At 45.7% G+C, this 25,961-nt stretch overlaps 2 protein-coding genes across 2 annotated transcripts in view; one reads left to right on the top strand and one right to left on the bottom strand.

The window, feature by feature from the left end:
* Positions 1 to 10,170: 10,170 nt before the first annotated feature.
* CCN1 (cellular communication network factor 1) lies at positions 10,171 to 12,722 on the top strand. The gene is made up of 5 exons (XM_061465186.1): positions 10,171 to 10,320; positions 10,413 to 10,629; positions 10,982 to 11,329; positions 11,474 to 11,676; positions 11,786 to 12,722. Exons 1-5 carry the CDS (start codon positions 10,261 to 10,263, stop codon positions 12,083 to 12,085), a joined length of 1,128 nt encoding a protein of 375 aa, XP_061321170.1. The 5' UTR covers positions 10,171 to 10,260; the 3' UTR covers positions 12,086 to 12,722.
* Positions 12,723 to 20,977: 8,255 nt separating this feature from the next.
* The window catches only part of ZNHIT6 (zinc finger HIT-type containing 6), a 34,122-nt gene continuing 29,138 nt past the window's right edge, over positions 20,978 to 25,961 (bottom strand). The window contains exons 10-11 of the mRNA XM_061465358.1: positions 25,335 to 25,459; positions 20,978 to 21,131 (exon numbers count right to left, since the gene is read on the bottom strand). Of these exons, the coding sequence (XP_061321342.1) occupies positions 21,046 to 21,131; positions 25,335 to 25,459 (211 nt within the window). The 3' untranslated portion in view covers positions 20,978 to 21,045. The remainder of the gene's footprint in view (positions 21,132 to 25,334; positions 25,460 to 25,961) is intronic.

The following is a 25,961-nucleotide window of genomic DNA, read 5'->3' as shown; positions in this document are numbered from 1 at the left end:
CCAACCTGGCAAGCTGTGGAAACCCAGAGCCTGAACCCAGCTCTCCCCAGGACAGAACTGTAGCTGCTAATGAGAACCAAGGAAATCCAAAAAATGCAAATGACCCATCCAAAAGGTTTAGTCAGTGGAAGCCCTGCTGCAGGCATGAATGGAGGAAGTGCAGACTCCAGCAGGCAAATTCTTTGCCACCCCATCTCCTGAGTCCCAGAAATCCTGTTGATCTGGGCTAATAAATTTCCCCAAGCCCTAGACATTCTCTTGGCCCTCATCCCAAGCTCACATAAGAAGCTATTTCATAGGCAAGGTTCTTGTTTACAGTTACTCAACTCCCATAATATTTTATCTGAGGTGGCATTTTTAACACCCCCCTCCCCAATACTGGATGAACTGTCTCTTTCTTTGCTTTATAGGTTTGTAACTAATCTAGTTAAAATCCCATAAATATTGGGATGTTTCTGTGCTCCCCATTCAGGCAGGAGGCTGGCTGAGGAAAAAGTCCATTAGCATTAAAATGACGGTGACATCCAGGCTGAAGCTGACAATTCGTTCATTTTTTAAGTCTACTGTCATCATGCCAGCTGCCCTTCAGGAGCTGACTGTGCATCAACTGTGTAGCCTCCTAAACACTCGGTACTCAGGGAAAGGGTATCCTGCCACAAAATCCAGCGGGAGTCACAAGTCCTTGCCAGGTCACACAGTGGGTTAATGTGCCGGTTTGCTACCCCTGGGAGAGCCGGGCTGGAGCCTTTGTTTTACTACAGACCTGTGTGCCACTCGAACAGCAAGGAGGAGGTCATAAATGCAGGGGAATGGGGCGCCAGAGAGCAGGGAGCCTCAGGCCAGCGCTGCTCCCGGAATCAATGAACCTCAGTTTGGGTCTAAGGTGGCTTGGGTTGCTTCAATCGGTGCTCACAACCAACGCACAGTAAAGAGGTGCGAGCAGGCCACGTTGAAACATGGCCTGTAGCTCAGCTTGCAAAGAAAGAGGTGCATTATGCTGCCACTTCTCCTGGCTGTGCAATGGCTCCTAGCGCTGTCGTGGTCATACCAGCACTCGGCACAGGAGCCCCCTTCTCCCGGCACCCTTTTGTGATGCTCCCAGCTGCAATGGGGTGGTCTACGTACAGTACTTGTCAGAAAAGGGACTTGCAGAGAAGGAAGCTGCAGCCAGGGCCTGACCACAGGGAGGTCCTGCGCTGCTTTTACCAGGATGATGCTGTTCTTCACTAAGCAGATACCCATGGGATGGCCTCATCCCCTTGTATCACCAGGGTGGCAGGTCACCTGCAGTCAGGGAAAGATATCCCCTGCAGGTGAAGCTGGTAGGAAAGCAAAACAACCTCACCAGCTCCTAGCTTTACTCACACCCCAAAAAGATTATTAAATTTTATATATATGTGTCTATATTTAATCACAGAGCACTTAGCCAGCCCCAATACAGAACTTTACTTTCTAACTCCACTTTGCTTCAACAGAAAACTTTCCTGAGAAGTTAGTCAGCCCAAGAATCCCTTTTAAAAGGTGAATATTTTTTCTACAGGAGTTAAAAAGCTGTCAACTGTAAATCAGATGACCAAAACAAACTCAATTCTCAGCAGAGGATAACTTCTGAGGAAATCAGAGAGGCAGATGCAGCCACCCTATTTCTTGGGAGCTCTCCAGAAACTCAAATATCAGTTGTTTCAGTTAATTAATATATGCAAATTAATTAATGACACTAATTTTGACCAGATAAATTAGCCTTAATGTCAGTATAAACTGGATCAGAAGCTAGTGCTCATGTAAGAACTCAGCCCAGATCAAAGGTAGCGTGTTAAAAAAATCTCCCCAAATGTGGAAGTGGATTTCCCACCATCCCCATCAGCATCTTGCAGGGGTGGGAGGTGTGTGCACACAGTTTGCTTTCCCCACAGCATCTGGTCCCTCTTGCCTTTTAGGAACATGCCTGCTGATAACATCCAGGCTCTCGGCAGTGGTCCTGAGCCCCAGCTCCTAGTCCATGGAAACCCACGAGCACTGCACACTGTGTACCCCCACAGGTCCCCATGCACGGGGTTTGCTGCCCTACTCTGCTCACTCCCCTGATCTCCGTTTCACACCCGACCTTCACCAAGAGTATTTCAGCAACAACCCTCTTCTTCTGCAAGAAGAACTGCTGCCTTGGCCATCCCTTTTACTGGCTGCGTAAGCAAGGAAATGCTTCTTACCCCACATTCTCACCATCTAGTCCTCTATTTTTGAAGAATGTAAGGACTGAAATGAAGAATTTGAGGTCTTACACCAGCCAATATTAATAGAAACATTCTCAGGATCCACACCCCCCCCCCCCCCCCCCTCAGTGTAAATGGAACACTTTTATTTTTCTGAGCATGCCCCTGCGGTGCTTGCAGGCCAAACACTGCAGCATTGTATCCGCCGGGGAGCTTGCTATAAACACATCTGTCCAGCTGCTCTGCCAGGGCCACTGAGCTCTCTATAAACCAGGAAAAGTAAATCTGTACATTCACTATTTACTGTTTGCAGCCTGTATAATCTAAAAGTGTTTTTAGCAGCATGAGCAAGGCGTGCTTTTAATCAGTGATTTTGATTTTGACATGGCACTGTTAATCACTGCATGGGTACATCCCAAAAAAGCCCACTCCTTGAAACCAGAGGCTCTCCTCTCACAACCCCATACAAACATTATTGTGCTATTACACACTGCTCACCTGTAAGCCACATCCTAGCTCCCAGTTTCCTGCTCTGATCCCAAATTATCCCATAAGTCTCAAAGTTGAGCTCATGGGGAGTTTCAAAAGCAGACCGGTGAGAGAAGACATAGCTGTGTACAAAAGAATGCAGATAAGTGCAAAGAGTTAAAAGAACACCACCACAAACCCAAACTTCTCTAAAAGTAAATAGCTGCCAGCCAGCATCAGTTTTCTGATGAGCATAACAGCTAGCTTTTAATGCTTGCTCCATGCAAAAGAGCTTTCATCTCAACACTGACACTAGGAGTCATAATTCTGTGCAACAACAGGAAATCAGGCAGTAACGCAATCGTAAAAGTCTCCATACCAAAGTAGTCTGCTGATAGCCCCTGCTAACCCTTTACTTCCTCAGGACATCGGTCCCTGGGAAGCCAGCAGGCAGCAGCCAGGCTTCCTGGCTGACTACAAGAGATGTCCTTCTCCTCATGAGCCTGTGCAATGCTCTGGGCTCTTTGCTCCTGGATGGAGACCACATAGGAAGTCTTTCACAGAGCAGCCCACCAGCTCTTGCCAGCCAGTTTCAGTTTAGCCCTCAGCAGAGGTAAGGAAGAGATTCCATGCACTCAGTTTCTTCCTTGCTTAGAAAAATCACTCCTGCCAGCTCCACAGAACTGGACACATCTTTCAGATCTGGGTGCTAATCAAGTCCAGAGATGGTTTAGCACTCCTCCCTAATCGTAGGCACATAACACTGGGATGGACAGCTATTCGCACACTCTTGGATCACAACTCCGTCTCCACAAACATTCTTAAAGCACATACATGACCTGTTGGATGCCTGCAAGTCCTCCGTATCTGCGAGGATGACATCGTGTCTGCTTATTCGTCTACTACTGATTTTTGCTCCATGCAATCACAGACTAGAAGCGAGGGGCACAAGCAAGAGAACAGCACAAGTACCTCATGTCCAGCAGCAGAGTAACCCCACTGGAGGTTGTGGCTGGCTTCCTTGCACTGGTTAGCTTGTGTGTGCCGCACAGTAAGTGTGTGCAACAGAAGAACACAGCTACCTGCCACTGCCATGTGCTCACATAACATATTGGTAGGCCAAGGGTAAGAGCCCAGCTGGAACAGAATGGAAATGGATGGCACAGAATCAAACACAACTAAGGTCTCACCGTGTTTTAATAAGCTTGTGTACGTAGCAGAGAATGAGTAATGACTCTGGACAAAGCCAACAGGCACCTCAGGGGGTTCTGAGATTAATCCTGTGACATTTCCAGCAGCTAGCCTGGAAAACGCAGTGAGTGACACAATTCACTGTGTGGCAAAGCACATGCAGCATCCTGCCAGACTTCCCCTCTTATTTGCATGTGAAGAATAAAAGATATATTAATCAATATTTATTTTTAATTTATTCAAGAAAATAGCTACAAAACTGTGTTCTTAAAATCAAATGATAGCAAGTCCTTTAAACATCATATATCACAGACAAAAAGCTGTTCCATCAGGTCACAAACAGGGAGGGAGGGAAAGCATCATAAAGGAAGGCAGAGGGCTCCCCTAGCTTTGATGCAGACTAACCTTAAGGTAACATAGCTGTGACTTTTAACTATACTGAAACAAAACACTTTTGGGGAAAGAAGAATTTGCCATGTATTTTAAATATAGGGGAAAAAATAAGCAAAACTGAACATACTGAAGAGGCCGTATACTGAAGCACATGGTCCCCTAGGATAGATAAAAGCAGGAGGCAGTTGTCTCTGAGGCACAGTTAAGCTGTAGACTGAGGCAGACAGCAGCTGACAACCATTATGGATCACAGCCTAGAAGTGTGCTTTGATCACAGATTTCTCAGGCACAACCCAATTGACTGCAATCAGGTTCAGCAAGCTCCAGTAACTCCTTGCAATCAGGAGCAATTTTCTTTTGAGCTTGCTCATTTCTTCTTAACAGATGTCAGTTTGCATGCATTGCTCCCCTGGGAAACCCAGCACTCTGAGGACCAAAGTTTAAAGTTAAGAAGTTTCTATTAAGGTCATTATGGAAGATTAACTCTCTGGGGCAGTATTTCTGTTCAGGACCTTCATCTCAGCTGACATTGGGAAAGAACCTATGTATGCTCCCGATGCCTCAGCCTCCTTCACAAAACTCATGAGACACAGTTGTGACTTTTTTCTTTCTGGAATAGATATAGAGATTTGAGGCTATGTTACCATACTTGCAAGCTACGTCACTGCATGGGATGAAAACAGCAGACAAGAATCAGTAAGCTGGGTACAGCCAGGTGCTAGCTAGGACCAACTGAATTTTATTGTTTTTTTTTTGTGACATGGAAAGCCAAAACCCACCGTTTTCATTGCAAATGTCAGCTGTAGTGATGCACTTCATGCAAACTGTATCTTCCGAACGTAGCCTATTGTTAAGTACATGCACATGAGAGTAGGTGAATATATACATAGGTAGTAGGTGGAGATATTCCTCTCACTGAGGAAGTGGTAGTAGCTGGTACTACACCAAAGTTAATGCTAGACTCTTGAATGACAGTGTCAAAGGTATTCTGAGTCTCTGACAAGGCAGGACGGACTAAGCAGGAGCTGGCTCGAACTGCTTTGCATTATGGCATCCAGCCTGGGGCAAGAAAGCCCTGCAGTGTGTACTGCTGGTCAGTGGTCTACAGGAGTACACTGACTGTCAGCAGGGATGCTTCTTGCCTCTCTTATGCTGCTACATCCCTTGTATCTGTGTAAGGTGTATCAGTAGGGTTGTACACCCAACAAAGCGGCAATGAGCACAACTGAAGGTTACATCAAATTTCCCTTCTCTGTTTCCCTGCAGGGTAGGAGGCTCGCAAGTCCCCCTTTCACAATGGGAAACTCTGCGACACCTTGACAGCAGCCAGAGGAAAATGCAGCACACCTACAAAGCAACATGCCTCGCAGTGCACAACAAATACTGCAGAGCAAACCTCCCCTAATATTAGAAACCACAGGCAAGGCACAGACTGTAGAAAAACTGACAGGCATGAGCACAGTTGAAAGGAGGGCAGTAGGGAAGAGGAAGAAAACAAATAGGAAATGCCATACTCAACAGAATCCAGCATAAACTCCAAGCAAATCAAAGCAAGGAAAAAAAATCTGAATCCACTCGAATTGTAGCTGCTGAAACCTCCTGGCTGCTCGGCCGCTCTGCTATGCTTAATTTGCCCCACTGGATTTGCACCTCCTGTGAGTGACTGAGAGGAGCCATTGACTCCAGGAGGACTGATTTAGTGCAGCAGGAACCAGCGGCCTGGCAGGGGCTGCAAGAGAGGCCAGCCTGAGCTAGGTAAACACGGTGCCGTGGTGTAACCCAGCAGGCAGCTGAACGCCACACAGCCACTCTGCTTGCTCCCCCAGCTCCCAGTGGGATGGGGGAGAGAACTGGGGGGAAAAAAGTACAGTTTTGGGGTTGAGATAAAGACAATTTAATAGGATGGAAAAGGAAGGGGGGAATAATAAGAGAATTACAATATGCAAGGAAGTTATACACAATGCAATTGTTTACCTCTCGCTGACCAGTGCTCAGTCAGTTCCTAAGCAGTGGCCCCCAGTCAGCTTTCACCCCAGACCCTATGCTGAAGACGATGCTATATGGTAGGGAATATCTCCTTGGTCAGCTGGGGTCAGCTGTCCTGGCTGTGCCCCCTCGTGGCTTCTGTTGAGACGGGGTAGAAGGCTGAGAAGCCCTTGACTTACTGTAAACACTGCTCAGCAGCAACTAAAGCATCGGTCTGTTCTCAACACTATTATCAACCTAAATTCAAAACACAGCACTGTGCCAGCTACTAGGAAGAATGTGAACTCTATCCCAGCCAAAACCAGGACATGCTAGAAGAGGGAAGGCCACAGGGAAAATAGACTGGAATAGGGAAAAGGAGGAGGAGAGACAGAAAAGCGCAGCAAGGCATGGGCAGAGGAGAAAGAGCATGAGAAAGAGGAAATTACACACAGTGCAAAAAATGGCTGGACACTGGATTTAATAAAATCTTTCTCCAGAATCCACATGATTGTAAACCTCTGGCATGCTCTGGTCTGGTGTTGGATACTTACTGTCAGTGGGAGCCCCAGCACTCGGAGGAGCCTCTGTCCTATCTAGCACTGCACCCTGCTCTGCGGTCCCTGTGCATGGCCATGGAAAAGTGATGCTGGGTGGAGGGAAGAAAAAACGGTTATTTTTCCTTGATTTGTTTCTCTGGAAAGTGCTTTCCCTGGAGAGAGACACAGGACTCTGAAAATGACAGGATTTACCCAGTGCGTCTGTAATACCTACTATGTAAAGCCAACTGTTTCAAACTCCTGCTTTGCATTAGCCAAGCTCCTGGCAGACTTTACCTGACACACAGCCTACAGCATGAGAAGTGAGGAGCCAGCAAAACACTCTTCATGACGTGAAGCAGGGGGTATTTCCCAGTTCACTCAGGACAATAAAGGTCTGGAACAGTATGTTACACTGAATGAAATCTAAAAAAACAACATATTCCAAACTTTTTCCTGTTTCCGGGTGCGCAGCCAGGAGCTGCAGGCACAGCCTGGAAGGTAAATGCTGGGTCACAGCTTGCGACAGGGAAAAGTGTGTAGGGAAAGCATACGAAAGGGTCACAGTCTAACCTGACCTCCAAAGAAACTCAGCCCTTCCCAAGCCTTGTCAACCACTTGCTATTCAGGACAGGTTTGTGAAAAGGTGCTTCAAAGCTTTCTAAGTGACCTTTTTTTGAGCAAATGGAGGCTCAGTTACAGTTTCCCATCAAAGTTGCGTGAATGCATGGAACACATGAAACCAAGAGAGAAAAGGTGCTATTCACTCACTTCTCCTGTGGCTTTCGCTGAATGTCGTGAAAGCCACAGATCAAAGTGGAACGCCTGGTGTGCACCCTTAAATTAGATGTAATCGAATAAACAAGTGTTTGCATAAATCCCTGGAAAGCAAACCTGGATGGTTTAATCCCCACTGGTGAAGCAGCCGCTCCTGCTTGTTCTATTTCGGGGTTATTTTTGGAATTTTTCAAGATTTTCATTCATCAAGGTGTGTTGAATCACAAACTTATTCCTCCTTTTCCTAAAGGACCACAGAAAACCCCCCACACCAATAAAACCAAGGGAAGCCCGGCATACTAGATAGCTCAGAGTCTGGAAACGGGACCAAGCCCTGCTTCTCCTCGTCACCAGCTGGGGCTCAGCCAGATCAGTAAAATGGGAAGTCGTTCCTACCACTACTGGCAACCATCTAAGTCCGTTGGTGGTCTCTGTCCAATTCTTAATGGACACATAAAATACCTCCTGTCATTAGAAATGGCACTAAACAGTATATATTGGCAGCCTCGGGAGGTAGATGCATGTAACTAAAGACTGAATTTCCCTTTCAGCTACTGTCCTTTCTGGGCAAATTTCAAGGCATGCAAGTGATGAAGAAAACCACTGCTGCCTTCTGAAGAGCGAGTTCTGGGCAAAAAGGGCCTGGAGCTTTCCTCCCATCCCATTTCCCAAACTCCCAAACCACCACAAAGTAAAATATCCATCTAATTTACTTCAATGGAAAGAAGAACACAAAGAGAATAAGCTGGGGGGTCTGGGGGGGGGGGGGGGTGCTCAACCCCACAACGAGAACCCTCCATCAGGCCTGGACATGGGAGGAGGAATGGCAGGAGCCCTCCCGTCGGGGGACATCCCCGGGAGGGTTGAAAGAGGATAGGGCCGGGCTCCGCACCGCTGTCCCCTCCGCCGGGACACTCCTCGCGCTCCCCCAGCAGCTGTCCCCGGGGTCACGGCATCCCGCTGCGGGAGAGGCTGCCCCGTCCGTCCTGTCCCCGTCGCGGGGATGCTGCTGAGCGGCAGGCTCTCTGCGGGCGGGTGGACAAACCCGGGCCGTGTCTGTCAGCCCCGCTCCGTCCCACGGAAGGTGCACGGTGGGAGGGGGCCGGCCGTAAGGCTCCGGCTGCCGCCGCCGCTGCCGGGCTCCACCGCGGACAGGGGCCCCTTTGTGCGCCCCTTCCCGCGTCCCGCCGCCGGGCAGAGCCACAGCCAGGACCAGCGCTCCCAACACAACAACAAACGCCTTTTCTGAGGCTCCGGTGAGGCCCGACAAAGCTGCACCACCGGTACCAGAGCACGGGAGAGGCGCGCACCGGCAGGAACACGTGGCCCCCGGTCCCGCCGGAGGCAGCGGCACCGGCAGCAGCACTTACCGGGAGCCGGGTGCGCGGTCCCGGCTCAGTCCCCTTGAAACGGTCCCGGCTGTAACCGCTCTGGCAGCGGCACCGGCAAGTCCGGGCTCCCCTCCCTAACCGCGGGCACGTACTGCAGCGGGGACCCCACGGGCAGGTAACGGCCCGACCCCGACGCACCCCCGGCGCTGCCTCCCGTGCCCCCTCCCCTCTCCGTGGGCTTCGGAGGGGGGATTTGTGGAGTGTCGCCTCTCCGGGTGCCCGCTGCCTCACCGCCCAGCCCTGAAGGCGGTCGGAAAAAAAGAGCCCTAAAACCCAAGAACCCAACTCCAAAGTGGCGTTAGGGACAATGCTCTCATTGCAAAGAAAAAAATCGCTGGAATGGGGACTTGTTGTCAGGCCGCTGGGCAGCACGCTCTGCTGCCGGGCTTTTGTCAGCGAGGGAGCGAGAGGCGGTGGAACGCCAGTTGGCTCCTCCAGCGCAATTCCCCTAAATCATGATAGACGGATTGCGTAAAAAACAGGAATTCCAAAGAATTTCCTGCCCTGGGAACAGAAGTTAAGGCTATATTTAACAACATCTGAAGCTGTCAAGAATGCTTTGTGGTTGGATAACAGAGCACAAAAATGTGAAAAATGCGGGCTACTGCTCTACCAAATATGGAAATATTGTTACGTCTGGAGCGCGGACTCGGTGGGAGCGCTCACCACCAGGTCGGAGCAGCACAGAGGGAATGGAGCCCCCTCCCCAGCCCCAAACCTTCAACCCCAATGGGGAAACGCTGTCCGAGAGTTCCCGAAGCGAGTCACCAACGCAGGGATGCGCCGATGAACGCGGGGCACGGGAATTCCCGCAGAGACGTCCCAGTCGCGGGAGCCCTCGGAGCACGCCGGGCATCTCCGGGCTGCCGGCCGGGCTCCGTGTCCGAGGGAATCGCGTTGTTCCACCTACGACCGGCGGCATCAGGACGGGCATCCCCCGGTCCCGCCGAGCCCCCCGCACCCCATCCCACTCCATCCCCATCCCCATCATTCCCGTTTCCCGCTCCTGGCCCGGCGGCTGGTCCCTGCGGGTGGGGGGGGGGGAACGGGGCGGGCGCGAGGCGGGGGCACCCCCCGCGGCAGAGCCGCCGCCAGCGCCGCGGTGCCGGGAGACGGGGCGGGGCGGGCGCGCGCCAGCCGCATTCCTGGGATGCCGCGAGCGCTGGAAGCGGGCCGCGGCCCGGAACGCGCGACGTCAGCGCCGCGGCGCACGCGGCGGCCCCCTCGGCCTATATAAGGCAGAAGCGCGCGTCCCTGCCTCAGACCGCGCCGGCCGCGCTCACGCCTGGAGGTGTCCCGAAGCTTCCAGCTCTGCCGGCGCTAGACATGGGTTCTGCCAGCGCTCGCCCCGCTCTGGCGGCCGCACTCCTCTGCCTAGCCCGCCTGGTGAGTACCACGGTCATGTCCGGAGCGGGGTGGTAAAGATGGGTCGCTCCGTTCCCTTCCGCCGCTCACCGTCGCTGTGCTCTACTCCGCAGGCTCTGGGCTCGCCCTGCCCCGCCGTCTGCCAGTGCCCCGCGGCCGTGCCGCAGTGCGCCCCGGGCGTGGGGCTGGTGCCGGACGGCTGCGGCTGCTGCAAGGTCTGCGCCAAGCAGCTGAACGAGGACTGCAGCCGGGTGCAGCCCTGCGACCACACCAAGGGGCTGGAGTGCAACTTCGGCGCCAGCCCCGCTGCGCTGAAGGGCATCTGCAGAGGTAAGCGGCTCCGGTCCTCCGCTCAGCGCCCCCCTCCCCTTCCCCGGATGCAGACCCCGGTCCCCGAGGTGCTGAAGTTTAGTAATTTCGAGTCCATGTATGGTTATGCTTTGTTGTTGGTAGCTTGGCAGAAAGGCACATGACTTCAGCAGTCTGGAATGCGATTCACTATGTCTGGGCTTCGCTAAAAGCACATAAGGAAAAGTGATTCCTGACTAAGTTATTGTTCTGGCCCCCGTCTCCGGGGGGTTGCAGGGAGCCCCACCGTAAATTGAATTTAACAGACCTGTACTTGAACGAGCGCTTCCCGCCGCTGACTCCCTCTTCTTCCCTCTCATGTTGATCTCTGCAGCACAGTCCGAGGGGAGACCGTGTGAATATAACTCCAAAATCTACCAGAACGGCGAAAGCTTCCAGCCGAACTGTAAGCACCAGTGTACGTGCATAGATGGAGCTGTGGGCTGCATCCCGCTCTGCCCACAGGAGCTCTCTCTTCCTAACCTGGGCTGTCCCAGCCCCAGGCTGGTCAAAGTGCCCGGGCAGTGCTGCGAAGAGTGGATCTGCGATGAAAGCAAGGATGCGCTGGATGAGCTGGAAGGCTTCTTCAGCAAAGAGTTTGGTCCGGATGACTCCGAAGGCGAACTAACCAGGAACAATGAGCTGATTGCCATTGTGAAGGGAGGCTTGAAAATGCTGCCTGGTGAGTATGGGCTGATCTGTGTAACAGTGACAGTTTAAGGGGAGGAGGTGGGAGGGATGGCTATACCACCCCTCAGGCCCCCATGGGAAGAAAGAAACCCTGTGAGAGGATGTATTTAGGCTAAGCCCTCCTTTTCTTTTCCAGTTTTTGGATCTGAGCCACAAAGCCGAGCTTTTGAGAATCCTAAATGCATTGTGCAAACAACCTCCTGGTCCCAGTGCTCAAAGACGTGTGGAACTGGCATCTCCACAAGGGTTACCAATGACAACCCTGACTGCAAGCTCATCAAAGAGACCAGAATATGTGAAGTGAGGCCATGTGGCCAGCCTAGCTATGCCTCCCTAAAGGTAAATACAGACACTTCCAGGGCTCCTCTTCTTTCCAAACTGCTTTGGGTAGAGGGTAAAGACTAGAGAAGAATCTCCTGCTGATAATCTTACTGTCTTTCCTTTACAGAAGGGGAAGAAATGTACCAAGACCAAGAAATCCCCATCCCCAGTGAAGTTTACTTACGCCGGATGTTCCAGTGTGAAGAAGTACCGCCCCAAGTACTGCGGCTCCTGCGTGGATGGCAGGTGCTGCACACCCCAGCAGACCAGGACTGTCAAGATCAGGTTCCGCTGCGACGATGGGGAAACCTTCACCAAGAGCGTCATGATGATCCAGTCCTGCCGGTGCAACTATAACTGTCCGCATGCGAACGAGGCTTACCCCTACTACAGACTGGTCAATGACATCCACAAATTTAGGGACTAAGTTGGGTTGGGGGTGGGATGCTAAACAAGAGTTTTGAAGTAACCAGCTGTGGAGAAAGGACCTTTAATGGAAATGGTGCCTTGCCCATTTGAGGGGGCAACATTGAGATGTTACAAAAGTGCACTGTGCAACTGGACACTAATGCAACAGAGATTTAAGCATACTTAAAGCTTCATAGTACTGGAGCCACTTTACTGCTTCTTTTTGGAGCACCTTACGTAATTATGTACTGTTTTCTGTTTGTAAGTGATCAGATAAATGTTTTCTTCTGGTTATGAAAACTTTCCTATCCTGTTCCATTTAACATTATGCTTCTCCCTCTCTTTCCATCTTCTCCCCCCCTTTCCCAACCAAGTTGGAAGTTACATTCCTTCCTGAGGTGGGCACTTTTGGGGTGTTCACAGTGGCAGCTATTATGTACCAACTGTAGTTTAATGGCAAACAGAAATCAGTTGTTTTAAAGCTGAGTATTTTATTTATCAAACTGTAGCTTTTTGTTTTCTCTTTGATTTGTTTTTTTACCCCTTCCAGCCCCTGTAATACTGGAATAAGTTGTAAATGATTTTAATTTTATATTCAATGAATTAAAAGAATTTATTTATGGAATTGATCATTTAATAAAGAAATATTTACCTAACTCCTCTTAGTAGAGCATTCTGACAGACAACAGACTGAGATACAGCAAAGGCAAGAGCTTTCTGTGAAAAGCTTGAATTGTGAGAAGCTCAGATTCTCTGAAAATTAAAACAAGCTCTGCTACAGATGCAGGGATGAACTAGAAACCCGAGTCTCATTCTTGGACTAAATGCCACTTTTGAAGTGGTGTCTGCAGCCTGCGCTAGAAAGTATGTACAGAAAAAACTCCTTGGTATTGAAAGCAAATGTTTGATAGACTGAAATGTTAATTAAGACTGTCAGATTATTCAAACCGTCCTGGAATTTGCAACATAAGGTCCCTCATTAGGATGCAGCGCATGCACAGGGATGTTGAGCATGGGGTGGAAGTGGTCCTCAGGTCTCGCATTTTTTTTTGGTGGCTGCTTTTCTTTTTTGCAAATTAATACATTTCTGTGGCAGAAGAATGTTTCCTACAGTCTGCAGGAGGTAGTTTGCTTTCACTAAATTCAAATTAAATGAGCTTGAAGCAATGACTTTTGTTAATCCTAATAACCCAGTGATGAAAAGTAAACATACTGTTAACAGGAGAAGAATGTGAGGAATTTCAAGTACTTCTCCAATAGAGTAAAAAGCAAAGCAGCTTCTCTTTTCCTCACCTCCCCTTCCCGCTTTTTAACTACGTAATTGCACTTTATCCTGTGGGGGACAGATGACATTTGGCTAACCAAGGGAGTCGCTGAGCTAGCTGGCGCGGGTAAGAAAATGACATTTACAATAATGAACCAGAGTAGGATCTGAGAAAGCAGCAGCAGCAAGCATTTGTACTGCTCTGGTTCACAGAGAGCTGCACTACAGATAAGGCTGAAAGGAAACCTGCAACAGGGGACTTTGCTTTTATTTTTTTCTCCTCCTTGCAACTAGTTAGTTCTCTGGCAAAATACCCTCCCAGAACCTGTAGTAAGACAGAGGTACTTCTCGTAAGACCCAGGGACCAATGCTGAGGCTTTAGCACTGTGAAGGGTGAGATCCAGTCAGATGCAGAAGTGGTTACGAGTCAACTTTTGATGAGGCATAAATATTTCAATAAAATAAATAGCCAAATATCTCAGAAGCTCATCTCTGGCAGCTAATGCTTTGCCTGAGAAATTACAGCCATCTCTCTTCTGCTCAGTCAAGTTCTCTCCCTGCAGGCATTCCAAACTTGAGCTGGTTTGGAATCCACCACCTGGCCACCAGTCTCAGCTGTACCTAAACTTGTCCGTACAATATTTGTTGACACTAGAAGTGTAAAATGCCGTGAAGTGCTGTTGTTTGGCTTCTACTTACATCTAGTACTGAACACCACATCAGCTGCTCACTGAGAAATCACTGGGTCTGCACGTTGGGTTATGGCGCAGAGCAAAGAGGAACCCACTGCTCACAGACACACAGCAGCTGCCTGCACATTCCTTGCTCTCCCTGCTGCCACTTACACTTAAATGACACCCATCTTCAAACCAACGTAAGTAACAGTTCACTGACACATTACATATACGTGTAACTATACTACATGCACAGACTGGATGTCTGTAACACACATACCATGTACAAAAAAAAGTGGCCCTTTCAACTCCTGCTCCAGCAGGACCTGGATTTTACAACCTGTGCTTTGGGATTTCCACATTTCATCAAGTAGAGGGATGGTTCTGTAATATACTCACTAGAAAGATGCACTGTTGGGAGAATAAGAGAGCAGATCACACAAACATAATAATAAAATACAGTAAAAGAAATTATCCTGCTATAATGGGAGGGAATGGACCCCACTAAAATGAACTGCAAGTCTTACAGAGCTGGAAGCTAACACCAGCATCATCTGTCTAGTCCTCTCTTTGCATTTCACAATTACATGGCGAAACAACTAAAACCCACAATTCTCAAGTGGTGTAGAAGGACAGCGTAATTTTTTTCCTATGATCATAGAATGGTTTGGGTTGCAAGGGACCTTAAAGCTCATCCAGTTCCAACCCCCTGCCACTGCCAGGGACACCTTCCACTAGACTAGGTTGCTCCAAGCCCTGTCCAACCTGGCCTTGAACTTGCTATGAAATACTTGTATCTCCTTTTGCTCCAGCAGGAAAATCCCTAAATACTAGGCATGAAGATCCTTATGCATCCCTTCCAACTTAAGATACTTTATGATTCTATGAGAATATAAATGATAAAAGCACCTGTTCCTTTAAGTACACTCAGCAGGGCTTACAGGTTAGGTTAATGAGTGCAACTGATTTTATTTCTTGGTCAGAGAATACCACTATCCTCCTTCAAGATGAACACTAAAAGATGAGGAGTTAGGAACACAGTAAGTGCGGTCCGTGACAAGAAGCGGTAGGTGTTCAGCACGTTTCAGGGCCAGGACGTCAGCAGCAAAAACCCTGAAAGCAAGAGGAGCAAGCACAGCCGAGGTGCGGGTACCGGGGCACGGCGGCAAGAGGCGGCGGCAAACGCTGCTGCCGCCAGAAGGAGCGTTCGTCAAACTGCAGTCTTGGGACCGAAAGAAAGCGTGTTCAGGGCATTCACCGACAAGGGTTTGATGGTGGCAACCACCTTCAGGGTTACCTATAAAATCCTCCCTATGAATAAAGTCATCACAGTGAAGCCAAAATTTCTGCTTCTTTAAGCGCTGGCATCACAGGAAACAAAATACAAGCAGACAGGCAAAAAACTATGCAGAAAACAGACTTCTACAATTCCATTAACTCCTCTATCATGGGATGCAGCTAGCTCTCTCTCCAGAATAAGCAGCAGATGGAGGAAAAGCTTACATCTAACTGACAGTTGGACAGCCAAGCTATTAATTAACCCTCACCAAGCCAAGCCATGAGAAAATCTATACTGCATGCATGCATTACTGCAGGGCCCATGGCAAGGCAGCCACCTGCGCTGCCTGACCCTCCAGGTGCACACCTTCCAGGAATCAGGTCCATCTCCCCACTACTGATGGGAAGCCAGTGGGATGTGCATGAGTAGGCAGAGACACCACAAACCTGTGCGGTTGCTGCAGGAGTATCTCCAGTGCTCCCAGTCTGCTGAGTTGATCCTGCAAAAAGGCACTTCAATGCACGTGTGCGTTTTAGTGAAAGCATAATGTACAGCTAGTTTTGGAGATAGCTATAAATGCATTTAAACTCATGAACAACTGAACTGCATTGAACATGTCTAGAAAATATAAATCCTTAAAAGGGGGCTTCAACCAACAAAATGATATAATAAGTGCCTGTCTGTATTACCCTGTAAAAACCAAATACCAAGAATCTCAAAGTATGGTATTCAGTATGACATGATAGCCCCCCCCCCCCCCAAAGACTACTGCTATGACTTCTACATACACAATTTATATTGGAGAAGATCCTGAAAGACCCCAGGGCACCATTTACATAAGCAACTTCTTCTGTCTTGAAGTACAACCACTTACGGGATGGGATGTAACAACTGTCCAGGAGGGAAAGATTACACAAGATTGTGAGGTTTTTGTTTACTAGATATAACGGTAGGGTGCACAGATTTGCCCAGAGTGGGAAGGCAACAGCAGCTTCCACAGTCACTTCCTCCCCCTTCTTGAGGCAGAAGTGGGATGACAGGAAGGAAGTGGCAATGTGATTTTAAAAGCACTTTTGCTTTCTCCACCAGCTGGAATCGTGTGGGAACCAGCCAGCTCCAGTGTGGTTATTTATTCATGATTCCCTCTCCCCTCTCATTTCAACCCCTGCTGCTTTGGCAGATGACTTTTAACCCATTCTGATTTCTCAGGCAACCCCACAAACAGTTGTACTTAGCGAACTGATGCAAAAAGAAGCCTAATGCAAAAGGATTAAGATAAATAGGAAGACTACTGTGCCAGTTAAAAACAATCCAGTTTCTACTACTAGTCCACAAAGACTTCCCCTTGCCCCAGAGACAGATGAGGCTCTAGTGGCTTTCCATATTTTATCACTCTATTGGTTTTTCCTGCCAAGAAGCCTACTTCAGTAAGATAGCCTGGAAATGCTTTTCAGCAGGAAAAGTCAGCAGTGGTGAAATCAGGCCAAGCCAGTGGAACTTTGCTTCCAAAACAAAAAAGTTACAATACACGGAGCCAACAAGGGAAAGAAGCTCTAGCAATAAAGGCATCTTTAGAGCTAAGCCCCTGTCCAGTAGGTCACTGAGACCCAGCAGGACACAATGGGAACACATTTCTGTTATCAAGTCACAGACAGGCAGCAAAACAACTATCCTTACTTTTTCCTGGTTTTACATGTCATCTGTGACTTCCCTTTCAGTTTCAGTATTTATGTCGAGTCGCTTTTGCTGCCATTTCTTGTTTGTCTTGCATACATGTGATTTCCTTCCATCTCACCACAAATTTCCACCAAATAAAACCATATGCACTGCCATAGCAACATTTTAATACAAACACAGGGCAATCTTTGTTCACTGAAGTACACAGGTCTTTTTTTTTTTTCTTTCTCTTATTAACAGAACATGCATCTGCATACAGTTTAACCAAATGTCATGGCAACAACATAAACACAAATCCAAGATATTTTTTCCTTTAGAGGGAGGAAGAATAAATGTTTTCAGGAAAAGAGCGTGGGACTTCAGAAAGCAGAATGAAATGTTTGTGACCAAACATGGCTTGGAGTTACATCATCACAGCTGTATATTTACTCTTTGAAAGCTTGCTCTTGCAAGGTGTTATTCATTCTCAGCCCCTACAGATGTCAACAGAGAACATTCATATCTGGCAGGACAAGGTCTGAATCACAGCTATGCTTAGAGGCAGCACAGAGGTGGGACGTGCCATCACTGCTATAGTGAACTTGGAAATGTATGTATTTGTTTACTCCTAACGCAAAACTGGATTAACATAATGGGGCATGGCCTGCCTTTAAGACCTAGCACCAACCACACATTTTGCAGCACGACCCTCTTTTTGTCTAGGGACCAACAATCCCTAATGCAAAGATAAATACAGGAAAACCTGGAATTCAGATGTGCTCATTCGAAACTTGGCTGTTGCACTGACAGGGGCTGTAACACTGTCCACGTATGACAACTCAGTAACTTACGCCTCATGCACCCAGAAGTTCTACAGAAAAGGGAAAGACCCAAGTTCTCTCAGAGGGTTGACTCAACCCCACCTCTCAGCTATTACTATGTGCTTAGCTATGCTCTATTTTTGTCCTCTACGGCTTGTGAAAGGGATGACTTCATTAAGCTTTTAATTTTTTTAAGTAGCGTGTTCATTCAGGACAAGAGCCTTTGCTTTGTAAGCTGATGGTCCTTGGGCTCAAGCATGCGGTGAGGGTTCAGGGTTTGAAACCTGCAAAGCCTAACCATTGAAAGAAATGCTGTAACAACTCTACACACAAACAGCTTGTTCCTTCTGTGACAAGTGGTTTACAGAGGAAAATAAATGAGTAAGTATAGTAGGCATACAATCAAGCACTCAATGCAAGCTGGTGTTGAATGATGAATATTAAAGACAACATCAGACAGTTTTCATTCGCAGACATCATCTGCCCTGAATCAAGACAGAGTTCTGTAGGGATCCTTGTGTAATGCGCTTACAACAGTATGTCTTCAAGATGGACAGAACTGAGTCTTCCAAGCAGCCTCAAGCTCCATGTTTTAAATTTTAAGTGCTTGACCATAAACTTGACTCAGAAAGGAATTGAAATCTTTCCCTAAATGCCTATGAAAGTTTTACAAACTATCTGCCTAGCCAAAGAGTTCATAAACTTTGATTAAATCAGTAACCTTATTATTATGAAGAATTACCACCTGCAGGATCTGCACTGGTCACTTGTCATAAGTCAGGCTGCGCTTTTAACCAGAGACCATCATTTTGATTCATTTTTATAAACAAAGACTGAAAATTTTAGTAAAACCAAAGAAAAATATTTGAATTTCATCTTGGCTTGCATTTGACGAATCACCACAGTTCCAACTAGTGAAACTCTTATCAAAACTAAATAAAAATACGCAAATAGTAACCTGGGACTGAATGGCAAATGCTACCAAGGCCTTTTACTCTCAGTGTGACTGAACTCTGGAAGATGATTACCAGGTTTGTTTGGGAAGTTTCAGTTCTAGTAACCACCACAGGAATGCTCTTTAATAATTTTTTTAAGCCTTCTTTAAGGTAGGAGAAGATTTAAATCTGGAGGAGAGATTTAACAGCATCTTCATTTAAAGACAAATTACAGCTGTATCTGAGGCACAAGGAAGCTTAAACTAGATTTATATAAGAAAAAAAGAACCCAGAGGCAAACCATTTCATGCAATTAATGAAAGCCTCCATGAGTGTAGGAGAGCAATGCAAATTATAACACTGCCTTCCCCAGCCAAAGACTAATTGCACACACATGCAGATCAACACTAATATTTGCAGCACTTTCATTTCCACTGTGTGCTATGAATCTTAACAGAAATGCCACGCTATTAACTCTGGATGAAACATTTTCTGGCAAAAGAACTGTGGCAGCTTTGCTGTTCTGCTCTTTTATCAGCGTCGTAATGAATGAGTTCAAGACTGGTTTAAAGTAATCTGTGGCTACCAAGTCAGCGTGCAATAATCACTGATTTCACTTCCACTGGACTGAAAAAGATGTGAAAGAAGCACCTATAGCTAGGAATCCTGGTCCTTTAAAAAGGGTAAAAAAACAAATATTGAAACAAGAGGTGGGCAGAGGACCAACAATTACTAATAAATACAACAGAGCACAGGTGGCTATCGCCACGCAAGAAGAAAAACTTGCTGTTTTTCCAGGGCCTGCAAAACACACAAGGGTAAGGATATGTAGTATGACTGTAAGAAACAGTATTAACACAGCATGACTGGTAAGGAACTAACAGCTCAGTAGCCTGAACTCCAGACTGAGACTCTGGAAGCCCAAGCCCTCTCACCCATTGCTGCCACAGCCTCCTGTTACCTGAACAAGTTACTCACAATTACTCACATGCGTAGGTGGAGAACTCTGCCTGGCGCATCCTGCTCGTCTGCCTGGCCTGCCCTGCTCCTCTCAGTGAAGCTCCTTCACTGCTGTTGTCTTTCTACCTATTAAGATCAGTGCTGTCAGGAAGTACACTTCTGACTGAAAACCCACCTCCATGGCAGTTTAGGGGCATCCCATGCCACTGACTTCTGTCACAGAGGTGCCAGTCTCAAGCAGGAGACAGACAGACTAGGGAACAACAACGGCAGCAGACATCTCACAGAGCTGTTCACGGTGATCACATCCTGAAGACTTAAAACAAATACTGACTTAGGTAGACCCTTGCAAACTAACTCTAAAGGCCTGTCTCACACTGCTCACAGCACACATTTATTATTCTCCAGTAGACCCCACAGACACAGGGAAATTGGATACAGTGGGCTGGGATCCAGAAGTCTTCTCACAAGTTAGCAAGAGATTTCTCTTGTCAGCAGATGATAGAGAACTTTTTTATTTTCTTAAGGTTTATTTTCTTTTAAGTAGGTAAATTCAGTTGATATTCCAGTAACTATTTAAAATACCTGGCTTCAGTAGGTAAACTACTAATAGGAGATGCATAACATAAGCACTGTTCAGAAGTCCAGTATGTTAGCATTACTGACACTCTCAGTATCCATTTCTATTGATTTTAAACCCCATGCTGACTTAGAAGATCAGGGTAGAAGATTAAACATACAACAAGATGCCACCCTGAAAACATAGTTTGAGTTGTCCTTAACGCATCAAACAAGATGCAACCAAGTAAGAAAAAACAATAATAATAAAAACCAATGGACTGCACCAGGCACCCAGAATTTCACCACAGATTAAACTCAAAAGCAAAGTAAAATCATTTGCAGCAACTCAGCATGACACAGAAATACCCCAAAAAGGGAATTAATCTAATGTACATTTAAGCATTAAGACTTGAATCCATATATAAATACAAATACGTTATCAGGTATTTAAACTTGGAAATCAGTCACTGAGCTGTTAGGACAAAAGGAAAAAATACGTTGTTGAAGATAACCTGGAAATTTTAAATTTGGGTGGCTGATTTATTAAAGATACATGGACAAAAGTGTGTGTTTAAATCAGAATATAATGTTGTTTCTGGAACCAGAAATTCCCCATCTCTTTATTTACATTCCTAAATATCCATTACTAAATCCCAAAATAGGCAGGCAGTTTGGAAGTGTTGCCTTTAGTGAAGAAAGCCAAACCAAAGTTCTGAAAAGGCAGTTTTATATATATATAAAATTAATTAAATTTAAAACCATCAAAAGAAAAACAGGCCCCCCCCCCCAAACCAAAATGCTCATTCCACCCTCTTTTCCCAAAGAACTGTCATGAACTATCCCGAATTTCCCCTTCTTCCACAGATGAAAGGGATGAACTTTCACTGTCCGAGTTCTCTGCAGGTTCACTGGCATCTGAGGGAGCAGGACATAAACAAAAAGCAGCGATTAGTTTCAGCAGTGCTGTCTGATCATCAAACAGAAGCAGGTTTTTTTATCTTCTTTTCCTTTCCTTTTACTCAGACTTTCCTTAAGTACAGCTGTTTCGTAAGACGTAACCAGTCAAATAACATGGGATAAGGCCCTAGGTAGGACCTCACTGCTGAAGGAGAAAGACAGACACTGTTGAAAATTCCTTTTAGTTTTAAAATCTTGGTCTTTCAGTTATGGAGGTAAGCAGAATATTTATCCCATACAAAACTCTTCTTCATCTATCAGAACTGAGAATTCTGATCTTTTCTTTCTGCTTATTTGCTTTAAATGTTTTCTGGGTTGCTACACACATGTATCACAACCGTAGTGAACTATAAATCACTTACATTTTTATTAGCATTTCAGTTAAGATGGGGAACTACTGAGAAATCCTAAATGCAAATGGAAAACTGGGATCATATGCTCCTTCCATGTGTTCCAGCATCCCAAAGATGGTGTTAAGCTGTGTGAATCCATGAGCTAAGGCTGATGAGGCTAATGCTGCACAGTAACTTGTGCTTTAGGACATGGCTGTGGTGCTCTGCTGAGATCATATTGTGAAGAACTCATTTCCCAAACTAGTTTTCAGCCTCACGCCCTGAGACTCCTTCCATAACAAGGGCTGACCCCGGTCACCTTGTGGTGAGGTCATCAGATACCGCTGGTTGGTGGCACTCAAGCAGCACAAAAATAAACTGCAGCAAAGCAGGCCCATGATTCATGCTCTACTCTGTTATTTTCAGTATTTGACCTGACTATGGATTTAAAGTTTTTTAGCATTTAGTGTCAGATGCTTCGTTAAAGAAATTTTACCAAGAGAGCCGATGAAGTACAGTTACTGTCTTGTCAAGATTAAGTTCCACAGCTGGCAAACAGGGATAATACACAGGGCACAGTGTGCACCTGTACAGTTTCAATGGAATCTGTTCAAGAAAATAAAGCATTTCACCCATAAACATCAGAGGTCACATTTTGTCTACATTAAATCTAGTGTATAATCAATTAACATTTATATGCCAGATATGTACTGAGTAATGAACAAAGTAAGGTTTGTTTTTGCCCCTAATTCCTGTGAAAGCTTCTATAATCCCCTCCTATCTTCAGCCATGACTGACCTTGTACACTGAAATCAGAGCACCTGTAGTTTTTACTATAAGCAAGTCAAGCACCAAAACATCACATAAAAGAAAGTGGCAATCTTCTGACAGTGAAGCTAAACAGATAAATTTTAGCCTTAGTCTATCACAGTAAGTTTTATTTAACAGGAATTACAGACTGTCTTCACTCAAAATGATTATATTTGTAGGTGGTGATAGCACTGCCTATAAATTAAGATTGCCCAGTCCTTCCCACCATAAAACTGTCTGCAATTTACTTATAATGTAAAATTTAAACTCTGGGTTTAAATCTTTCAGTGCCAGTTTCCTTCCTGAGTACTTATTTTCCTTTTTAAATGTTTCAGGCAGAATGATTCAGCCATTTCTGAGAAAAAGGATAGGAGAAACAGGCTTTATCCTCATTAAATTCTAGCAGTTTCCCTTCAAAGGTGTCTAGCTCTAGCCCTTCCCCAGTCTTTGGGGGTAGTAACTTGAATCGTGGGGGGAATGGTGATTTTCATGCATGTGCCTGTTGCTGTGGCTATGAAAGCAGAGTTCTTCCTGGGGAAAGGGGGCATATCTGAGATTGCTCAGTAAAGAAACGATACTTTAGCAGTCAGATTCCCACAAGACTTTGTCTCTTGTTCTAGCCTGTGTCCCCTGCAAACAGAGTCTGGAGAACTATGGTAGTTAGAGCCCCTGTGCTCCAGCAGACACCCTGCCAGACATCCACTCATCAGTGTGGCAGCTGTCTGCATGGAATGTGAAAGGGAGGTCAGCCGGACAGGCGCTCTGAGACAAGTGTCCCTCTGGGTGCACTGGAGAAGGCAGAAAGGAAAAGCAGTATTGGTAGAGATAGAATAAGCATGAGCAGCATGAATGGATTAGGAGGACATGCACCTGATACAAAGAGCCATAAATGACTAAGAAACTGCACTGTAAGAAACACAGACGATGCTGCAGCAGAAAGGTCACTTCTTGGCAGATGGGAGTGAAGTATCTCTCTCATTACAACAGACTTCTCCCTGGAGAGGTCTAGAGGTGAACCCACTATTTTCACTCTTAGCAATTATATGTGAATGCAACTGGTAAAGCAAACAGTATTTACTGTTTTTTCTCCTTTATTCTGTAAAGATGACACACAACAGAAGAGTACTGTGACTGTGCCACACTTAAGCAAAAGTGGTACTTTGTCTTCAGGTGGAGCAATAGTAACAAAAAAGCCCTCACATTTTTATATTGTTCTGAACATGCTTTTCCTGACAGAATCTGGAGTTACTGTGGCAGGCTTTCACTCAACAGAAAAAGCTCCAAGAACACAGGGTCCAAACTAAACTCAAGGCTGAAGTGTTAGTATGTTAACTGATAAGATGTACAAAACCACATTATGATAAAAGTTGTGAAAATCATGCTATTTTTGCCATTAGCTGTCATCTATTGCAGATGTCATTAAGACATCTGAATAGGGAGCTACGCACTTATTTTTACAGAATCTATAGAAACAGTTCAAAAAATAATTAAGAAAATTATTGGTTCCCAAAACAGTGCCAGTGCTCCCCAAACACCACTTCCAGGGGTGACTGCTAACTGAATAATCCCTGCAGCAGAAGAAGGGATTACTCTTGAAGATCCTGAAGACACACACTCGCACTGCTGTGGTACACAGACATCGGCACTTCCCCAGCTATTACTGGCTCTTACTTCCTTTGCCTTTCTACTCTGCCTTTTACAGAACCAGCTAGCTGTGTGGCAGCACGACCTCAGAATACAGTTATTCAACCAACAGTTATCTGAATCTATACCCTTAAAAGGACAACCTCCTTACTAGCTCAGGGGACAACAACCACCACCCTGTTCAGATTAAGTTCATGAGCCGATTGTTATTCCCTCCTGACATCTAAGTCATGGGAATAGGGCTGACTACTGAAAAGCAAGGGATGTAGTTCAAGATAAACTGAAAGTATCTCATTTTCTTTTACTTGAGTGTATGTATGTGCACTCCTACGGTGAATATCAGTATACCTAGTTGCTCAGACAAGACTCTTTACCTTATCCCCTGGCATGGTGTCTCACTCTCAGAAGCTCTTGCAGTGCATAGCACAATACATGTTTACATGCTGGTGTTTTGAGAGCAGACTGCTCCAGTGGATCATTTAATGTTGACTAGCCAGAACAGAGGAGATCCATGGAAGTTTAATATGACTGGCACAATATTCTCAGTCTCATATTTATTCAGTCAAATTATATTCACATAGAGCCATGACTGAGCTGCCACAAGGTAATAGCCATTGCAAACATACTTTAAAGCTTTTTTTTTTTTAGAAATCTTTAAAAATTACAGACGGGCTCATCACTGAAGAGTATGGGATTTTGTAACTAAGGTGACTAGCAGGGGGACTGAAAAACAAGGGCACTGATTGCAGAAAATGAAGGTGGGACACAAAGCCTTTATACTGGAAGAAGGATGGAAATTACCTTCAAAACTAAAATACAAATTCCTGCTAGACCTGGACTCTCCTCTAAGTTGACTACAAGATGAAAGTCATCCCTCAACAAAGTACTTCTTGAAAGATAACATCGTGCTTTTAACCCATCTGAAAAGCTACCTTACCATTATGATTTCTAGTAACTAACCTGTAATTCAGAATTACTTGTCCAGTGTTAGGAGTTATACTAGGAAATAATGGAGAACAATTCATTTGAATGATCAGCAGGCTTTACTTACGAATCACCTTCCCAAACAGCTTTGCTTTTTAGAAATAACCAACTCTGTCAAACTTTGCTACATTCAAAATTTAGAACAAGTCTGAAGAGTTGCTTCACCTTAGTGGCTAAAAATACATACACCATACAGGTTATGGATGTAAGCTACCAGCCAGCAGTTTTAAGACAGAGCATTCGTAACACCTTTTTTTATAGCAAACTTTTAGATTCAGAGGGAAATACAAGACATACTGCACGTTCCCAGCATCATTAACAGGCACATCCTTAATTGTTGTTTATTTAACTAAAATATCTAAGTATAGTAAAACAGGAAATAAATACTTACCTTGGCCAAGAATCACCATGTCATTCTTCAATGTTTTCAAGACCACAAAAAATGTTGGATACTCAATTATTACTTTGCCTTTCAAATTGTCTAGAAGGCTTCTTCTGGCATCCAGTTCATAGTACCTTAAAAATAACAGGGAAGTTCATTTTGAATTTTAATACTACGAAGGACATGATGTACACTTTTTTTTTTTTTGTGGAGAGAGGGGGAGGAAAGAAGAGAAGCTTTCTGCCAAATCACAGGATTTTCAGATGATACTGTGTTCAGAAGAACTATCTTATGATTCAAATGTCATAGATACAGTCTTATTATTGAACTACATATTTTTTTTAAACCCTCCTGACATCTAGGAGGAGAATCAAAGTCAAACTTCTCTAAGGGCTGAAACGGTTTATGAGTACTTACCAAGTACTTTTACCAAAATCAGATATGGACATGGGGTTACCAAAATGGATATATTTACCAAAATCAGATTCTAAATTTAAAATAACACTTAATGTTCTACTTATGGGCTTTAACACTACAGGTTTAATTCACATGGTTAGTAATGTACCTTATTTAACACATTTGCTTATGAATTATCAGTAAAGTACAGGGAAGATGAAATAAAAAGTGTACCTGTAA

This window comes from Pezoporus flaviventris, unplaced genomic scaffold, assembly GCF_033815535.1.
Source record: "Pezoporus flaviventris isolate CSIRO_AGI_PZ_B2104156 unplaced genomic scaffold, CSIRO_AGI_Pfla_v1 ptg000040l, whole genome shotgun sequence".
Lineage (NCBI taxonomy): Eukaryota > Metazoa > Chordata > Aves > Psittaciformes > Psittacidae > Pezoporus > Pezoporus flaviventris.
This window is presented reverse-complemented; position numbering and strand designations above follow the sequence as displayed.

Coding starts and splice junctions, on each gene's coding strand:
- CCN1 (XM_061465186.1), top strand. CDS start 10,261: ATGGGTTCTGCCAGCGCTCGCCCCGCTCTGGCGGCCGCACTCCTCTGC. Junction 10,321..10,412: donor TCCTCTGCCTAGCCCGCCTG/GTGAGTACCACG, acceptor TCTACTCCGCAG/GCTCTGGGCTCGCCCTGCCC. Junction 11,677..11,785: donor CTAGCTATGCCTCCCTAAAG/GTAAATACAGAC, acceptor TTTCCTTTACAG/AAGGGGAAGAAATGTACCAA.